Source organism: Nelusetta ayraudi, unplaced genomic scaffold (genome assembly GCF_046127955.1).
Source record: "Nelusetta ayraudi isolate G7.1 ecotype Tasmania unplaced genomic scaffold, CSIRO-AGI_Nayr_v1 ptg000083l, whole genome shotgun sequence".
NCBI lineage: Eukaryota > Metazoa > Chordata > Actinopteri > Tetraodontiformes > Monacanthidae > Nelusetta > Nelusetta ayraudi.
Genome location: NW_027466133.1, coordinates 1,628,389 through 1,646,016, shown reverse-complemented (window position 1 = coordinate 1,646,016; position 17,628 = coordinate 1,628,389). Strand labels below are relative to the sequence as shown.

Below are 17,628 nucleotides of genomic sequence, written 5' to 3'. Positions count from 1 at the left end.
TAAAAATAAAAATACGGACATTCATGTTTTTTCGGCTGAGGCTGAAGTACACATTACAGGTGCGATTAAGAACAGCGGTGTGCGATAAAAAAAAAAAAAGAAAGAAAGAAAGAAAAAAAAAAGGCAAATGTATTTACTTTGGGATGACGTCAGTGCCTCGTCCCACTCGAAAATCTGCACCGGTATATTGTAAAATTATTATTATTATTTTTTGTCAGGCTTAGCTATTGGTTGCTTGTAATAAGACTGCGTCATGATTAGGCTTGTTGGGCTCTTTTAATAGTTTATTTAGTGTATGTATTAGCCGGCCTCATCAAAATGATACGGTCAAAGATAGCAAGATAGTTCACCCTGTGGCTCTTAAAAATCACAACTTTTTTTTGGTGTGCCGCATTAATGTTTTTCTTAGTTGCGTAAAAGCAGATGTGCCAGGTGCAATCGGTACAATCAAATTTAAAGGTGAGATGAGTGCACTCTGCTTGTCAGTGTGTTTAGAGATGATGTAGGCGTCACGTCCTCCTCCGAAAATCCACAGCAGCTGTGTGATGTAAAAAAAATTAAAAAAAACACTGCCTCGTTGCAACGAGATCACGGCTGTGATCAGACCTGAACACAACAGGTGAGGTTTGGCCGTCTGGTAGGAGGAAGAAGTTCCGAGCCAATGTCGAGCGCTAACACACTGTCACCGGGGATGTAGAATCCACTCAGATTTTTTTTGCAAGGGTCAGAGGTCGGCAGATCTGAAGAGCCAACCTCTGGACCGTGTGTGGTTGTTCTGACAGTTTAGCGGGTGATATTTGGGGAATATTTCGCAGCTCCGACCAAGTGCGTGCGTTGGATTTATTTTCAGGCCGTCAAAAAATAGTAACAGAGTGGTAGAGATTCTACCACTCACATTTTTGTCATTATGGCCCCTTTTTCAGTGGTGTTCATGTTATTCATTTGTAATAATATACGTGTGTGTGTACACACACACACACACACACACACACACACACATATATAATGCAACTACACTTCCAAATGAAATACTGATGCAATTTAGGGAATTCTCAAGCGAGAACTAAACTACAGAAGTGAGATTTATGAATTACGAATTACGGTGAATGCACTCACCCTGCAGGCTGCGTCTCGTAAAAAAAAACCCATGCGTCATCACTTACAGCGTTTAGCACGACGCACGTGTCACATCCTCCTGAAACCTGAACTTGATTTAAGTGTAAAAAATGATTTATCAGGCATAACTGTTGCTTTATTAATCCCCACCAGCTGATCCTACACAGCTTTACTGTGTAGGATCAGCTGCTTAAGAGACAGCTGGGATAGGCTCCAGTAGAACCCTGTCACCCTGAGCTCGGGAAGGAGTCGGTATGGAAAATGGATGGATGGATAGATAGATAGATAGATAGATAGATCTGTTTGCCACAGAGAAAACTTTGTGAATGTTAACAAAAACACCAGCTGGTTTTCTCAGATGTGATTCAGCCAAACAAACCTTTTTCTCTTCTGCTTTTCTTACACACATTTTTTGTAGAATGTTCTCTCTTTGAAAAATAAACAGTTGCGCACTGCTCAGCGAAAAGAGAGAGGATCGCTTTTCACTGACCTGTTGCAGCTTTTTCCATTGCTCATATTACTATTACAGCTACATTATTGCTCACTCATAATTCCACATTGCAGTTACATTGCTGTCTCTCACAACTGATTGATAGAAAGCTAACCTCTTCCAATTCAAACTGAGTCAGAAATGCCAAATGGTCCGTCATCATTTCTGGGAGAGAAGCAGTTTGTTCATATGTCACGTATTACTACTCAACGTCCACACGGGACTGGACATATGTTTGATTTCAGATGATAGTAATTGGCAGAGGTGATCAGATGAAGTTTCAGCAGGTATCTGGCTGCACGCTGAGCACCAGAAACCACCTGTGTCCTCTGTGCGACACTTCTTTTTGGTAAGCAGTACTAAACAGATGCTTTTTGGAAAAGCTGTTGTTGTTGCTAAGCAACTACTGAAATCCCCATCTGAGGCATGGCACTCTTTTGCTCGGGAAAAAAAAAAAAGAAAAGAATTCCAAGTAATGCACGTTGTCCTTTCAATTTCAGACAAGAAGAAGGAAAAGAAAGACTGGCTGGACCTGTGGCTCCTGGTTGTGTTCAGGTAAACAGCGGCAGCTGCTAATTAAATCCATCTCCAGAACTTTCTCTTAGTTTTTTACAGGGGCTGTCACAGAGTAGTTGCACAGCTTTGTCTTTTGACTTTTCCAGTTTAATGCAACTTAGAGAGATGAATTCTATCAAAAAGATATCATAATAATGACTTAAAGTGACAGTTTGTGGTGGGTGACGCCGCTTTCACGGCACAAATGTCAAAATAATTGCTGAATTCTTACACAAGGAACCCAAGGCAAACATTTTTGCTTCAGTCCATAATCTTTTCACTTTTTTTTTTTTAATCGTTTAGTCGACGGCGGCTTTTATCTTGTTCTCGCTGCACGTGGTGACAAGTTTGAAAAGGATAAGAGCAACACGCGAGGTCTGAAGGTTCAAATGATTTACCCAGCACCCTCCTTTTTTGATCAGCCTTTAAAGTTGCAGCGCCACAGCAGCTTGAACTACGAAAGGCATTCATAACATTGCAGACCCTTTAGACTTCAGAGTTGTAGTATTTTGTCCGTCTCAAACATTTCACATGCCAACAAAGGAACAGATTTAGGAATGCACAAAACCGCACTCTGCACTCCGAGTGGTTCTGGCTTCATGTGCAGTCAATACAGCAAACAAAAAAATGACAAAAAGAGAAAAGAAAAATGTGCAAAACTAACAGCTAAGGCGGTCGGCAACACAGGGATCCACCAAATGGTCTCGGCACTTCTTAGCACATTAACAACAGGTTATGTCTACACTCATTGTAATGAAATGGTAAGGCTGCCTTGTTACTATAGTTACAACGACGTGGCTCTAAGAAAGAAAGAAAGAAAGAAAAAAGAAGGGAAGAAATCCTTTATGAATTATTCCTTTCTTACTCTTTGACTGAATGCGCGATACTGGGCAAAAGGTCTACCATGAAGCACTTGAAGTTGTGGCACATTGCACACAAGGAAAACTGTGAAGGCATGCTTAAAATCCCGTTGATTTGGTCATTGTTGTTAATATTGATCGTGATGCCACAGCCGAGGGCGCTGATGCATGTAATGGTGCCACTTATAGGGATTTGTTCCAAGAAAGAAAAAAATAGATTGTAGTGAGACTGTTGGCGATGATGTTTCTCAACCCAAGGGAGCAACAGTTATTAGGTTTAATACACTTAAAACAACAACAACAAACAAACAAAAAAAAACAAACAAACGTGTTTTGTTGCAGTGTCCCACTAACTAATTTCTAAAATGGTCCAAAAAAATAATTACAAACATACAAAAAAAAACAAGGAAAACTGTGCAAAAGGAACCAAAGACTGCAACCGTGTGACATCATCATCCCTCCGAGAAGATGCAGGACACCTGGCTGGAGCAGGGGTCCGCCACGCTGAGGAAATCCCCTCCGTGCAAGACCTGGTCAGAATGCATTTCCTGTGTCTGACTGTGGACATAGAATCCTGCAGGGACACAAAAACACACACATGCAAAACACACCCAAATAAGATGCAGCTTGTAAATATAGTAGATTCTCTATGTATAGATTCACATGTTCATTTAACTCTACAGAAAATTCTCGTGTCGTTTCGGGGGAAGGTCTGGAGCGGATCTCGGCGCTGTTCGTTGACGAGCACTGGAGGAAAAGGTGACGAGACGCTACCTGCGATGCAGGGGAGGGCTGTTTGCGAGGCGGCCGCCCCCCCGCTGGGATTAGCGACAGCTGGCGGGAGGCTGTCAACAAAGGCATCGTCCTGCCTCAAGTGACAGGTGCTGGTTGGCGCCGTGATCCCGCCATATTGCGGAGGAGAGAGCAGCATCTTCATCTGCTCCGAGAGCTCTGCGGGTTGGAAAACCAGAAGGAGCTCAACTGTTTATCTTTGTGGCAAAGAGGGAAAAAAATAACCCCAAAACAATCAAACAATCAACGAACCCAATGTGTGATAAAATTATTCATGTTCCTAAATTACTCAAGAATTCATGTGGAGCAGCACCCTGCCTGGCCTCACAGTTAAGATCATTTTTCAAATAGAAAAATTATATTTAATGATGATTTCGAATATTCCTGCGCCACGTCCTCATCTGAACACATTTCTCGTTTCATGGAGTCTCTACATCCACGTGGCTGTCAACTCAGCGGGGAAAATGGGTTGACTTCTATTTAAAGGTATGCAGAATTAAATCGCAAGCCACCTGCAACACCTCAGGAAAAAAAAAATATATACTGCACGACTAACGTGAGAAAAATCTGCTCTGGCCTGTCACTGCTCAGCTCTCCTCAGAAGTCAAAACGACAGACAGTGTTCGCGAGAACATGCCCTGCTGCCACACTCGCGCCTTCACCTCTGTTTTAAGATGAGATAAAATGTCAGTGAGTACGCCGATGATGCACTTCAGAGCACCTGGATTGTGATCCGGGAGATCAGGCGGCTGGCTGGGGGGCTTCATGTCCCGCCTGCTCTGCAGTGACGTCCCAGCGGGAGCGCCGGGGCAGCAGGTGGAGGAGCCCGTCCCACACTGGTCCCCGGGGAAGAGCTGGTGAGGGGAAGGATCAACACACCTGAAATATTTCAGACCTAAGTGAATATCGTGCGATTAAAAGAAAAACATAATAACATTTATTGTCTTGTGTTAATGTTAAACAAACGTAACTGTGTATTTCGGCGTGTGCCCTCGCAGAAACACGATAGTTGCAGAAAGCAGTGGTGATGCAATTAATGTGGGAAGAATTATATAAAGAAACAATATGGTTAAAGGTGACCTGGAGTGAGGCATTGTTTTAAAGATCAGTTTGTCCTCCTGAATACAACGGGATTGTATTTTTTGCTTGATTGAGATAATTTTTTTAAATCATTTTTTTTCCTGAACATATTTTACAGATTTAATTCATTTTTATTTATTTAACAGCTACAAGTCTAAAGACTCTTAGAAAACCATTTCTGTGTACCAACATCTGTATGCCTTCAGTGGGATGAAATCGCTAAAAAAATGTGCAACCGGTACATTTTCACTCACTATTAATGAGCACTTATGTTTACATGAGGAGCGGAGCCACTCGTTACGCAGCCGCGGTGTTCCTCGCACCCTTGACATCACACATCATAGCTGCCAGAGGAAAGATGTGAGATCAGGTGGTCCCCCCCCCCCACCGCCAACCGCCCGCCGCCCACCCCTGACGGGATTCGTTGATGAGAAAAATATTTGCGCACCTGCTTACAGCAGGGCGACCTATCCAACTGCGGACAGCAAGGCATTAACGTGGCCACATGCAAATTAGCGGTTGGTTGTTCATTTGCGATACACCTTCTCGCCACTAGATGTCTACGAGAGTCTTGCACACTGGGCCTTTAAATCAAGATAAAATATAGAATTTGTTGCAACAAACCTCACAGCGTTTTTATTTTACATAATTTCACATTGTAAAGAAAAAAAATTAATCCATCACATGGTCGCATTAATGAATGCAGAAAGCTCTCTCCTCCTCTTCATCTCATACATTCATGTCATCAAAAAGTGAATTGCTGCTCTCAATAGTCCCTCTGCTGCCTTATCCGAGCACGGCGGCTTCCCACACAAACCCATTTCCAAAGTCTAAATTTTGATGTTGGGATGCAGAGTGGATACGAGCCGACGCTCCCGCTGGCAGGTTTGGCCAGGAAACAAGTTCACAGGCAAAGTTTTACAGGATATCAACAAAAGTGCTACAAAGGAATCTCAGAAAAGCAGCAACAAGGATTTTACAATTGATAGAACATCTTGAGAAAAAAGGTAATTACAGCATCGCTCCTCTCCCACTGAAACATCTATAGTATTTTTTTTTCCCCTCCCAAGATTTTATGATTCACTTATTGAATTCCTCAGCCACACTTGTCGGTGGCTATAGCATCCATTAACGCCGGCGGCCAAGACCAATGAGGCGAGGCGAGGCCTGCTTTCACAGGCCGATTGTCTGGTCAGAGTCCTGCGGCGAGCGTCGCGGACCCACCGCTGACAGCGGAACAATCGGTGCCGCGAGCATCTGGCCACTCTCAGCGCCGCCGAAAAATGCTATCACACGCTTTGAAGTGACGGAGGCGAAGGTGATCTCCTCTGGAGGCCTCGGCCTGGCCAGAATGGTCACAACACTCACCAAAATAATAAAACAATCCAACTATAGAAGTTGTTTCTGTGTTGATACCTAATTGGTGGTTATTATAGGCTTATACACCCTTAAACCTTCTCTGATCTTTAGTTGGGTGATTCTGGACTCCAGTGGAGCAGCTTTGCATAACTAATTTCCCCCCCTAAAACTCCCTTAAGATTCTCAACTAGAAAACAGCAAATTTATCCCTCAGTTCACAGATTGAAGTTTTGTCAGCCCTTCCACATGTCTGGAAGTGTCCTCAGAGGGCAGAGCCAATTTCTAGCTGGGGTTGGGGGGGTGGCTTTGGAGAGTTATCAGTGGCCCTTTCTGTAATCTCAAAGTGAATATAAAAGTGAAGCAAGCAAAGGAAGGACAGACTTCACAGTTCATTGAAAGGAAGTAAAAAATACTGTTAGAAAGATAAGGTAAAAAAAATAAATAAATGTAAAATGTCCCTCTGAGAAAAGGATTTTCTTTATTGAAAGAGATTTTCAGGTGAATGACTTTGTCTAACCCCATGAATTAATGTGGGCAAAGTATTTAAACCCAGCATTGAAGAAGATGCTTTCAGGTGGAACAAGGAATCAACGCGACGCAGACGTACCTGTAGCCGTCCTCCAGGGAGCGCAGCAGGGCCAGGTGAGGATCAGCGGTGGAGTCGCATCCCTGCGGAACCGCTGTGGAACAGGGACCACAGAGATGCTTTTAGCCTTGCCTCACACCAGAGTGTCTGCTCATCACACCGAATGGCGGCGGCGGTGGCGACGACGTACCGCGGCGGGACTCGTTGGACGCGCCGGGGGAGGAATTCAGGCTGCCGTCTGTTCCGGCCAGAGGAGAGAGGGCGGTTTGTAGCTGGTGGACGGTTAGACAGTCTGACAGGGCGTCCTGGGTGGCGGCGGCTGCGGATTTCATCTGGCAGAGGAGCACACAGGTTCCACATAAACATGCTGCACATACACAGGGGTGCACAACATGTGACAGAGGAGCTTCTTCTTTTCAGTTCTCTGTTAATAATGAGCGCATGCTAGACTTTGTGTGTTTTCCCTATTTCAACAATATGTATATGTACAATATTAACAGCATCTGTGATGCAAAAATGTATTGATTCACTTTTTGTTGTTGTTGTTGTTGTCCAAAATTCCTCCTCAGAGTAAAAAATCTATCTTTGACTTCTTTTTCCTGCTTCACTTTTCCAAAAAAACGTGCAAAAACACTATCTTCAGTTTTATGATACCACCATGAGCGTCAGCGCCCCCTCTAGGTTAGTGTCAGGTGTTGGCCTCGCCCCTTGAGACCGTATCCTACCGTATCCTACCACCTTTCAAACATTCAAACTAACTTGTCGCTTTCGGCCAAATGCTCCACCAAACCATGATAAAGTTCTGAAAACGTTCTTCGCTCAAACCCAAAAGTCGCATGCTACATAAAATAAACACCACTATATTGAGATCTAATTAATCGTTGCGGCGGCGCCTGCGGCGGCACAAATGCCGGATATAAATGGCAACTCAATTTAATTTGATGAAAAAAAAACCCTTGTTAAGCATCTTCTAACATGCCTTTTAAGTGGATTACGTGCAGCACATAAGATCTGTCAGGTCTCGGCGCAAAGCTCACATAAAACTTAGAAACTCATTATTCAACTCATTATTTAACAGCAATTATATTAAAGATTTTTTTTTTTTTGCTGTAAAAGGCAAACGTGAGAGACTTGGAAATGTCAGTTTTCTTTCTTAGTAACATTCTACCTTCTTTTGTCTGTATCTGTGGTGTCACCTTCACTTTGCCGAAGTTCGTAAATATATACCCCACACGTGCCAGAACTCCGAGCGGGAAATGTTGCAAGATGTCAATCCAGCGCTCGCGTCGCAGCAGCGACGTTTTCACCCCGCAGGCCCGCACCCGGGTTTCAGCGGCTGCTGCGCTGCCACCTACGACAGCCAATTAAGAGCAAATTGAAACGCACCGCACGAGCGGTGAGGGAGACGCGCGAAGTCTGCCTCCCTTTTCGTCGTGAGGCGGAGATCGTACACGCAACGCGTGATCGTCACTAATTGGACTCGGTCAAGAGGGGAAGTTATTTTTGAAGAGCACGAAGCCGAACGTTTTGTGTTTACCCGCAGAGCTTCTATCTATCAAACTCCATCCTTTAACAGGAACACAGGAGAAAGTAGTAGTTTCAGATGTGCCGTTCCAAAATTTGAATTGAATTCTCGGGACTGTGAGAACGGCTTGAATGAGTTGAACATCACATCGAGGTCCTTTAAGACGGAGAAAAGAAAAAAAGGAAGGAGGGAAAAGCCTGCGACAACGCCGCACCTTCTTCCTCTGCTGCTGGTCTTTAGTTGTGTGGGATTTCACGTGTTTCCTCAAGGAGCTGGGATCGGTGTACCGCTTTGCGCAGCCGGGCACCTGGCACGTATACGGCTTCTGAGCAAACACAAACGCACAAAGACTCAGTTGGACAAACAGCGTGAAGAAGAGACAAGCTTGTGAAAGGCTTTGCGGGTGCAGCTCACTCACCGTCTCCAGATGCGTCCGCTGGTGTTTGGCTCTGTCGCTGGAGTTGCTGAAGGCCTTGTGGCAGCCTGGGTGCTGGCACAGGTAGGGCTTCTCCCCTGTGTGGCTGCGCAGGTGGATCTTCAGGTTCTCCAGCCGGGAGAAGGCCTTCTTGCAGCCATTAAACTGAAAAGCAGCACCCAGACAAAATCCACTGTTTTTGCATCCGACCATCAATATTTTTTTTCCCTTACTAAGAGGCATTTAGGAGCATCCCTCCCAGTTCTTCAAGTGTTTTTTCTGGGCTTTTGGCTACAGCCACACTAGCAGTGCTCAATAAGCTTCTGATTGGTGCAGAGACACAGATTGGGGGTGTAAGCTGGAAATCAATGCGGACAAAGGTCCGCCGATCAGGCGTGTGGGAGGGAGCGAAAGGCGGGAGACACACACTGAAGAAAGAGCACCAAAACGTTGAGACCCCACTGCACACACTGGAGCTGTGGCAGAGAAGCCCAAAGAAGAGGAACACACTGGGATGAAAATAAAGTGCATTTGAAAGTTGTGTGGCGGAAAGAAAATGTCTGCTACACAATCGACTACCGGAGCTACGGTGAGTACGCTGGCCACCTTGTTCGTTTGCGTGGCCTTTTGACTCTATTGAGAAAAAGGTAAATAAAAATAAATAAATAAATAAAAAAAAAATTCACAACACGCATTTGCTGTGATAAGCCTCATGTATAGCTAGTATAAAGGAAAGAAAATTGAAAAGAGCTTCAATTCATTGGTACTCGTCACAGGAGGCAATCAAGGTGGATGCATGCTCCACCAGCAGGGGTCAGTGTTGGGACACACATCACTAAAGTGCCACTCACGTCAGTCCTATCCAACCTGCCCACCCATTCGTCCATCCAACTATGCATCCCACCATCCGTCTCTCAGTCCGTCCATCCTTCTATCTTTTACATCGTCTATCATTCCATCCATCCTTCCTCCTATTTCTTAAAGTGTCAAGCCGCCATGATGACCTCGCTGCTGGACGATTACGTCCAGTCACGGCTCGCATTATCTCCAAGGCCAGGACTTTGCTCCACCGCCATCCTCACGTAGGCTTTATAAGGGGGAGGAAAAAAGACCCAACACAAACACGTGTCCAGTTTTGTTATTTTCTTTTCTTCTGCCCCCTCAGAGTCTAAATTCCTTGCATGCCGAAACCTCTCGGTCATCGCCGTTGCCAAAGCTGCGTTAATATGTTTACCAGAAAGAGATCGCCATCAACATTCCTCCTCACTGGTCAGCTATTTCCTTCGGCCGCCACTGAGTCATCGCATAACCTGCTCCTCTCAGGCCTTTAACCCGACACGGGAGTGAAAATTAAAAACAGGCTCCCAGAATCAAATGGGGACGTGAGAACCCATGTTGGAAGAGAAGGAGGAGTAGGAGGAGGAAGAGGAGGAGGAGCCAGGGCATCCATCTTGCCACCGCACGAGGCTCTCAGAGAGTGTTGGAGGGCTTTTTTTGAGCCTGTGCTGAGGGATGTTTTGGCGAGACTCGACGCAGGAGGGTTCCACGACGTGGACCGGTGCCGCGGCCAGCGCCTGACAGCTCCTGGCAGGTGCTCACACTCTGGTCGAACAATGACAGCCGCAGTCTGTGCCAGCAGAGCCCGGCTGCTGCCCGAGGCCCTCTCAGAGGTCACTGCAGTCTGGATCCCACATCCCTCCTCCTTCATCAGGGGATATCATATAAAAATGATTATTTAAAAAAATTAAATAAAATATTGTATGTTGAACTCCACTCACTGGATTTGTTTTTTTTAAAGCAGTTTGATGCCTGTCTCCAACCATTTACCACTGGTTATAAATAGTTGGAAACAATTTGAATTACTTTTAATCATAACTATGTTAAGCATTTATAATTTCATATGTATTTCTTTCATTTAATCCCATTCCAAACTAGGAAACCCATTGAAGCACATTTGAATTTAATTATTCTTCTATTAATAAAAAGTCTGAAAAGAAAATCTAGATAAATGTTCACAGCTAATTTCTTTTCCCATTGGCTCAAATATTGTAGGACTGACTCACTTCCTGCCGCCAACACCACGGTTCTTCCCTCCAAATGGCTGTTAGAATGGCTCCAAAAAAAAGTTGTCAAACTAGGCTGTTTAGCCCCAGAGCACCGGGAAGAATTAAATTACACACCATTCACACTAGTTTTTCTCAGGATTAGTGACAGTCGACGCTTTTCTTTTCATTGTCTGCATATCCTATCACTGAAAACGCGGTCAGCTATCCCAAAAACTAAATAAAAAACAAACAAAAAAAACCCCCCTAAAACCCACAACAGCTTTTAATCAGCATAAACAACAAAATGTTCTGAACTAATTTATCCATTAGTCATTTTTTTTTGGGGGGGGGTTACAACCTGCTCTTCATCGCAACAACTTTAAATCAGAGTAAATAGTCAAATCAAGTTGAAGGCCCACTGGTGCAGCGCCACCACCACTCCATCATCGTTAAACAGATTGTGAGATGACTGCTGCAAGCCCGGGCCTGCCCTCCATCCTCACCGTGTAACCAGAGCCTGCGCATTGTTCCGCCGTCAGCTCGCACTTCATCTATCAGCCTGCCAGTTTCATCGACCTGCCACTCATTTGCTGAACGAAACCGTGCACTCTCCCGCCATCCAGAGCTTGCAGGGAATTATTGGAAAATGGTGTAAAACACACATGCAAAGAGTTTTGAAAAGTTTACTTAGTCGCCCTTCCAGCCAACCAAACTGTCCCCCCAGGGCCTACAAGAAATCGAAAAAAACTCTTGGCAAAGCACGCCAACAGTGAGAGCTGGGGATAACTTTACTTTCTCACTCAATATTTGTCTTTATTTTAAGAAGTGACCAACGAGACACTTGTTTTTCCTGACATACTCCTCTGGTGGCAGCGACGGGTTGCGAACGTGGCGACTTCTCTCATTATTCCGCCATCACACGAAACCCAGACTCATCAAACAAGTGCGGCGCCATGGCAACAGAGTGCGCTCTGACTAATAAGTGAGTATTTTAGTCCGAAAGGTCGACTGCAGGTATGCGGCGCGCTGTTAATAACTGACTGGTTGGAAGCTGCGAGAGGAGCGTGTTGGGCCTGCCGCTCGTCAATTAGTTATCAACGTCCCGGGGTCAGACAAAAATAATCGGAGGTGGGATGAAAGAGATCTCAGGGCACTCTAGCCGCAAAACATGTGAGTCAGTCCATCGCTTTGGCCCAGACCTGGACTTTGAAAGCCAAAATTCACTTTGCCAATGTTTTCTAAGAACATTAAGTCTAACCTGATTAAAGTCCTTTTGATAGCCCAGGAGGAAATTGTCCCTGTGTGATGTCACAAAGGGCTCTGATGCCTTTACTACTCACGGTATTGTCAAAACTGGTGTTTTCCCCCCTTCCATTTAGAAGGTCCAGCAAAGAAAATTTCCAACCAATATCTGTACCAAATGTCATGATTCCCCCGTCCCTAAAAAAACACTGAAAAAAGTTGCTTAATTAGTCACATGACCACACCAACAGTTGTCCGTAGTAGGCAGACATTCTAAAATTTCATAGAAAAAAAACAATAAACCAAATGTAACCAAACTGTGGCAAAATAATAATGATAATGGATTGGATTTACAACACTTTTCAAGGTACCCAAAGCACTTTATATTGAACCCATTCTTCATTCACGCCACATTCACAGTGGTGGTGGTAAGCAACATGTGCAGCCACAGCTGCCCTGGGGCAGACTGACGGAAACATGGCAGCCAATCTGCGCCAAACATCCACTCACATTTGTATGAGGAAATGTGGGTAAACTGTCTTGCCCAAGGACACAACGACAGACTGGGATGGAGCGGGATTTGCACCGCCAACCTTTCAGTCATTGAACAACCCGCTCTACCACCTGAGCTACAGTCGCCCAAAACATAGAACTTTATGGGCCATTTTCAGATGACGTCCTCCAGACTTAAGCTGTTTTTTTTTTTTTGTTTTTTTTGCATGTGAGACCCATGCAAAAGCACATGCAGGCTCTTTTCTCCTAAGTCAACATAGAGATCGCTCCTTGACCCTCCAGCATTGCACCAACAAAGATATCGACAATGACGCACCGACAATAACAACAGCTCTTAGGCCCTCAGGCTCAAGCCAGCTGAGAGCCAAGCTATGGGGCAACACCTTCCCAGAGCGATGGCCAAGTCTGTCAGAAGGTGGCCTGGCAGCACCGCCCTGGCTCTCGATTTTTCTCCCGCCGCTCCAACCCAGGAGTGCTCGCTGCCTTTTGTGCCGGTTTAATAACTACATAATTGAGTTAACTCCCATGTCCATTATTACCCAGCTCTGCTAATTACTGCTGGCTGGAATTAAGAGGCGGGAGAAACCCCATTTTTAAATTAAATAAAAAAGACAAAATCCAAAACTTGGCCATAAACACCAAAGCCTGTGAAGATATTTGTCCCCAAAAAGGATTTTTTTTTTTTGGTTCCTTTTAGCCGGAGGTTTGAAAGCCTTCAAATAAACACTGTGGCATTGAATGCTGGATTCAATGCTTATAAGAACTGGACTTATAAGAAAAAAAAGAAAAGGTTCATCTAAACGTGAAGGAGTTGTGATAAATGTGTTTTGTGAGAGGAGGTCGAATACAGATTTGTCTACTGAAGCAGAGGGGAGAAACAAAGCGTGCAAACAAAGCACGTTGATTTGGCAGGAGGAGGCAGAGCCTCGCGGCGTACCGTGCACTTGTTGGGCTTCTCCCCCGAGTGGACCCGCATGTGGATGAGCAGCTTGTATCTGGCGTTGAAGGGCTTGTAGTAGCGCGGGCAGCCCGCCCAGTAGCAGGTGAAGTCCTCGGCCTTCCGCTGCTCCACGTGGACCTTCTCGATGTGCCTCACCAGCTCCTCCTTGTGCTCGCAGGCGACGCTGCAGTTCAGCCAGCGGCAGCAGAGCATCCCGTTGTCGTCCAGCTCTGCCCCTTCCTCCTCCAGCATGGTGACGTCGGGCAGGAAACCCAGAGGTGGGTGCGGGTGGCGCCTGGCCAGGTGGACGTGCCGGTGGGAGTGGTAGGGCGGCGGGGGTCCCTGCGGGGTCGCCACCTCCTGGATGGTGGTCAGCGGAGCCGGCTGCGGTGGCAGGTACGGCGGCAGGTACGGCGGGGCGCCGTCGCCCTTCTCCAATGGCTCAAGGTCATCTGGGAGACACTGCTGCTCCACCACCATGTTGGCCATCTGGCTCTCCAGACCAGCGCCCTCCTCCAGGGTCTGCATACGGGCCTGGAAGGTGCCCAGGCCAAAGTAGGGGTGAGTCAGGGGGATGCAGCTGCCCTTCACGCCCAGGAAGTGGCCGTAACCTTCGGACTGGACGGGCGAGAGCGTGGCTGGGAGGGAGGAGAGCGGCGAGCTGCGGGAGCCGTTGATGTAGGCCACCAGCGAGGTGGGCGACGTCCGTATGATGGAGTTGAAGTCAATGCCCATCACGTCCGACAGCGGGGACGTGGACAGGGCCCTCTTCCTGGAGCAGGACTGGTGAGGGCTGCCGGCATCACCGGCAAACAGGTACGAGGGGAGGGACGCCGAGGCGCTGCCGCCGGTACCGCCTGACGCCGGGCTCTGCCCCATCCCCTCGCCTGTCTGGGTGGTGCACTGCGAGAAGCCCAGCGGCGGCAGCACGCGGTAGCCATACGCCCAGTCGTGTCTGCCGCTGAACACCGACTGGGTCTCGAACAGGCTGAGGGTGGTGGAGGCCAGGGACTCTCTGGAGGGCAGCGACCTGGAACAGTCGCAGGATGTTTTGATTTTTTTTAATATGGTGAAGCAATGCTGTCGCGTTTTTGCAGCCATATCACGCACCTGACGTCGGTGTAGGGAATCGGATGTGACTGAGGCCCGGCGTGGAACTGCCTGCTGGCGAAAACAGTGACTGGGCTGCTGGTCACCGTCAGGTGGGCGGTGACCGGCTGGCCAAACACGGTCATAGTGGAGCCGGAAGTGGAGCAACCTGCCGCGAGGAATCAGGAAGTACAATCAGCATGATGCAAATTGCTAAATTGAAGGCAACTGTGGTTAAACCCCCCCCCCCAAAAAAAAAAACAAACAAAAAAAACAAACAGCGTTTATACATGTGTAGAAGAGTCTAAACTTAAATGAGTGATATTTTGACTCCTTGACCTTGTTTTGAGACTCTCTGCTCTGTTAATCTCTAATAAGCTTTACACTTATATCCATTTTTCACAGTAGAAACAGAGAGGACAGCTTTTTCACTCTGTTAATTATCAATGGCGGGGACTGCTTTTAACTTTTTGTCAGTCATACAACGATAAAGCTCTTAAAGGCCCCTCCGTGTGAGATTTAGCGCCACCAGATGGTCGGAAAGCAACTTGCAAACAATGTTGCAACGCAACCAAGTGTTGTTTCATGCGAGTTTTCAGTTTCAGTATTTTTCCCTATCCAAAATATTGAGCATCAGGCCTTGAAATGAACAACGTGGATTTGTTCAATCTCTTCTCTTCTCTTATTTTTTTTTTTTTACCTTGGAGCGTGTCAGACAAGCATTGTCCCATCTGGGCAGACACTGTTGAGACCGGACTGCGCTGCTGGGGCGCCGGACACTGACTCTCCACGTTGATGTGCTTGCCATTGGTCAGCACCTGCCTGCGGAGGGTGAGGGCCGGCAGCACCACGTGGCTCCTGCTATGCCTCTCGCAGCCGGCAAAGGTTTGGTTGGCGCGTTTCTTCACTCTCACCACGCTGCCGCGTGGACTGAGCTCATCACTGGCCTCAGCGGTCTGGGCCTGCTGTCCTTTGATCATGTGACCCAGCGACGGGGTCATGGCGCAGGGAGAGACCAGGAGCTGGCAACCTTTCCCGCTCATGGCTGCAGCTGAGTTACCAGAAGCTCTGAGTTCATCGGGTGAGTTGGCCTACGACTCGGTTGGCACCAAACATGAGAGTTGCGCGCCGCTCATATCTACAGGTTTAATTAGGCAACAGCAAAAACTAAATTCATTTTAAAATTACAGTTTTAGTATGGATAAAACTAATTTTATCCATACTATATATTATATATAACTAAAACTTGAATGCATAAAATACCCAATTTGTTATGCAAAAAAAAAAAATCAACCAACAAATAAGGACTATTAATTAAATGAAGCTACCAAAAACATTATTAGAATAATTCTGATGAAAACATGAAAACATTTGAAAACAAATTTAGTAACTTACTCTAATAAACTCGGTGGGAAAATATTAAAATATATTACTCAGTTTAAAACCAAATGTGACTCACCTGTTGTCGGACAAACTTTATGTTTGTTTTTCCCCAGTGGCCGTGAACGCTTTACACTCCGTCGGGAGTCTGTCGTCGTTGTTGTTGTTGTTGCTCTGAGAGAAAGTGTCGCTGGTGGTCTGAAGTCAGCCAGGAGCTGCCGCGGTCCCGCCTCGCTCGCTCCTCCGTTACCAGGAACTTTCACGCGCCACTTCCTTTCGTCCTTGACGTTCGCTCGGTGCGTGCCAACGTCACAAAAAAAAACAAACAAAAAAAAAAAACGACCTAAGGCGTCAGAGGCGACAGTCGTTATTTCCTTTCATATTTTTCCCGGCTTCAGTGACTCACTGATGGGATTATACTACTGCAATGCATTTTTTTTATTTTTTTTGTTTTATTTGGTTTTATTTCTTTACGTGGCAACAAAGGAAACGAAACAAAACAATTTCAAAATTAACATCAATACACTGCATGTACACGTAAAGTCTTTATAAATCACAGTAATGTGTACATTACAATTATTAATATATATATTAATATAAACATAGATCCAATTCAAGTGTCACAATTCAAGAATAATTCAGAAATAAAAAAGTTGAGTTTTTTAATGAGTTGGGATGTGTTGTTGAATTTCTTGTATATGTTTATTTTCTTCAAGGCACTTTTATTTTATTTATTTATTTTATTTAATGTATGTAGGCTATATTTGGTTCCTTCATCCGTGCTGGCTTCCCCTTTCTATTTTCTCGACTTCCTGCTGGTTGTCTTGGCCCCGCAGTTCTCCGCTCCTGGTTGCCATAGAAACCGGCATGTTTGTAGCAGCCGCGGCTCTTGGTTTGATAGACGTTGAATGATGGAACTCTGATGCAGCTGCTTTAATGTCGTTTGAAAAAAAAAAGAAAAAAGAAAAAAAAAAAGCTCCACTAATTTGATTACGGCTGCATTCACGTTAAAACATGTTCGGTAAAATGACCGGTGAACTGACTGGTTCCCGCTGACACCTTGACTTTGGTCTGATCTCCGTCTGCTCGGCCAGAGGACGTCATGTTGCGTTAGTGTTGTGCAGTAGTGACCTCTGCTGGTGAGATGTTAAAACAGGAAATCCTCTGAAAATACATGTCAGATGTTTTTTTGTTTTTTTTTTAGTTATACACCTGAAAATAGTCTTCTCACACCCATTTTATATCACGCGTTATTGAAGCTTTTCTAAAGTTATAGTCATGTGTAGTTCTGTCCCCCCCCTATAACCAAGTGTTTCTACAAGACGAGTTCTCTCTTTTGCCAGCAGGGGCTACTAGTATTACACCGACCAGTGAGGTGGTTTAAACCTGGCTGAATGCCGCTATCACGTCTTCAGATGCAGGACATAAAACAAATGAAGTGGAAAAAGAAAAGAGAAAGTAAAGATGTAAGAAGAGAACAAAGGGAAGGTGCTGAAATGATTCACTCCTGTTGTGGATCTGGTAGAGGTCCGCTGCGTGATTCTTTCCTGAAGGATGATGCGATTCCCTGCAGGTTCCTAAATAACACATTGCTGCAGAAAAGGTTGAGCTTTAAGGTATAAGCGCTGCGAGACAGGCGTC

The 17,628-nt window shown here is 45.6% G+C and overlaps 1 protein-coding gene across 3 annotated transcripts; it reads right to left on the bottom strand.

Moving 5' to 3' along the window:
- Positions 1 to 2,679: 2,679 nt before the first annotated feature.
- On the bottom strand, positions 2,680 to 15,770 carry glis3 (GLIS family zinc finger 3). 3 transcript variants are annotated; one of them, XM_076044846.1, is made up of 10 exons: positions 15,308 to 15,770; positions 14,629 to 14,776; positions 13,516 to 14,548; positions 8,782 to 8,943; positions 8,578 to 8,688; positions 7,029 to 7,170; positions 6,860 to 6,932; positions 4,535 to 4,692; positions 3,796 to 3,972; positions 2,680 to 3,595 (listed from the first exon to the last, which is right to left on the bottom strand). In XM_076044846.1, the coding sequence occupies exons 1-10, from the start codon at positions 15,648 to 15,650 to the stop codon at positions 3,474 to 3,476; spliced, it is 2,469 nt and encodes an 822-aa protein (XP_075900961.1). In that variant the 5' UTR covers positions 15,651 to 15,770; the 3' UTR covers positions 2,680 to 3,473. The 3 variants fall into 3 exon arrangements, with proteins under 3 accessions (XP_075900961.1, XP_075900963.1, XP_075900962.1); XM_076044848.1 differs by lacking the exon at positions 2,680 to 3,595 and having other exon boundaries at positions 3,843 to 3,972; positions 4,535 to 4,667; XM_076044847.1 differs by lacking the exon at positions 2,680 to 3,595 and having other exon boundaries at positions 3,847 to 3,972; positions 4,358 to 4,692.
- Between the last annotated feature and the right edge of the window lie 1,858 nt (positions 15,771 to 17,628).

Excerpts from the sequence above, each read along its gene's own strand:
- glis3 (XM_076044846.1), bottom strand. The coding sequence starts at position 15,650 with ATGAGCGGGAAAGGTTGCCAGCTCCTGGTCTCTCCCTGCGCCATGACC. Across the intron at positions 14,549-14,628 it reads ATTCCCTACACCGACGTCAG|GTCGCTGCCCTCCAGAGAGT; the intron begins GTGCGTGATATG and ends CGACTGTTCCAG. Across the intron at positions 4,693-6,859 it reads TCCCTGGAGGACGGCTACAG|GTGTGTTGATCCTTCCCCTC; the intron begins GTACGTCTGCGT and ends GAAATATTTCAG.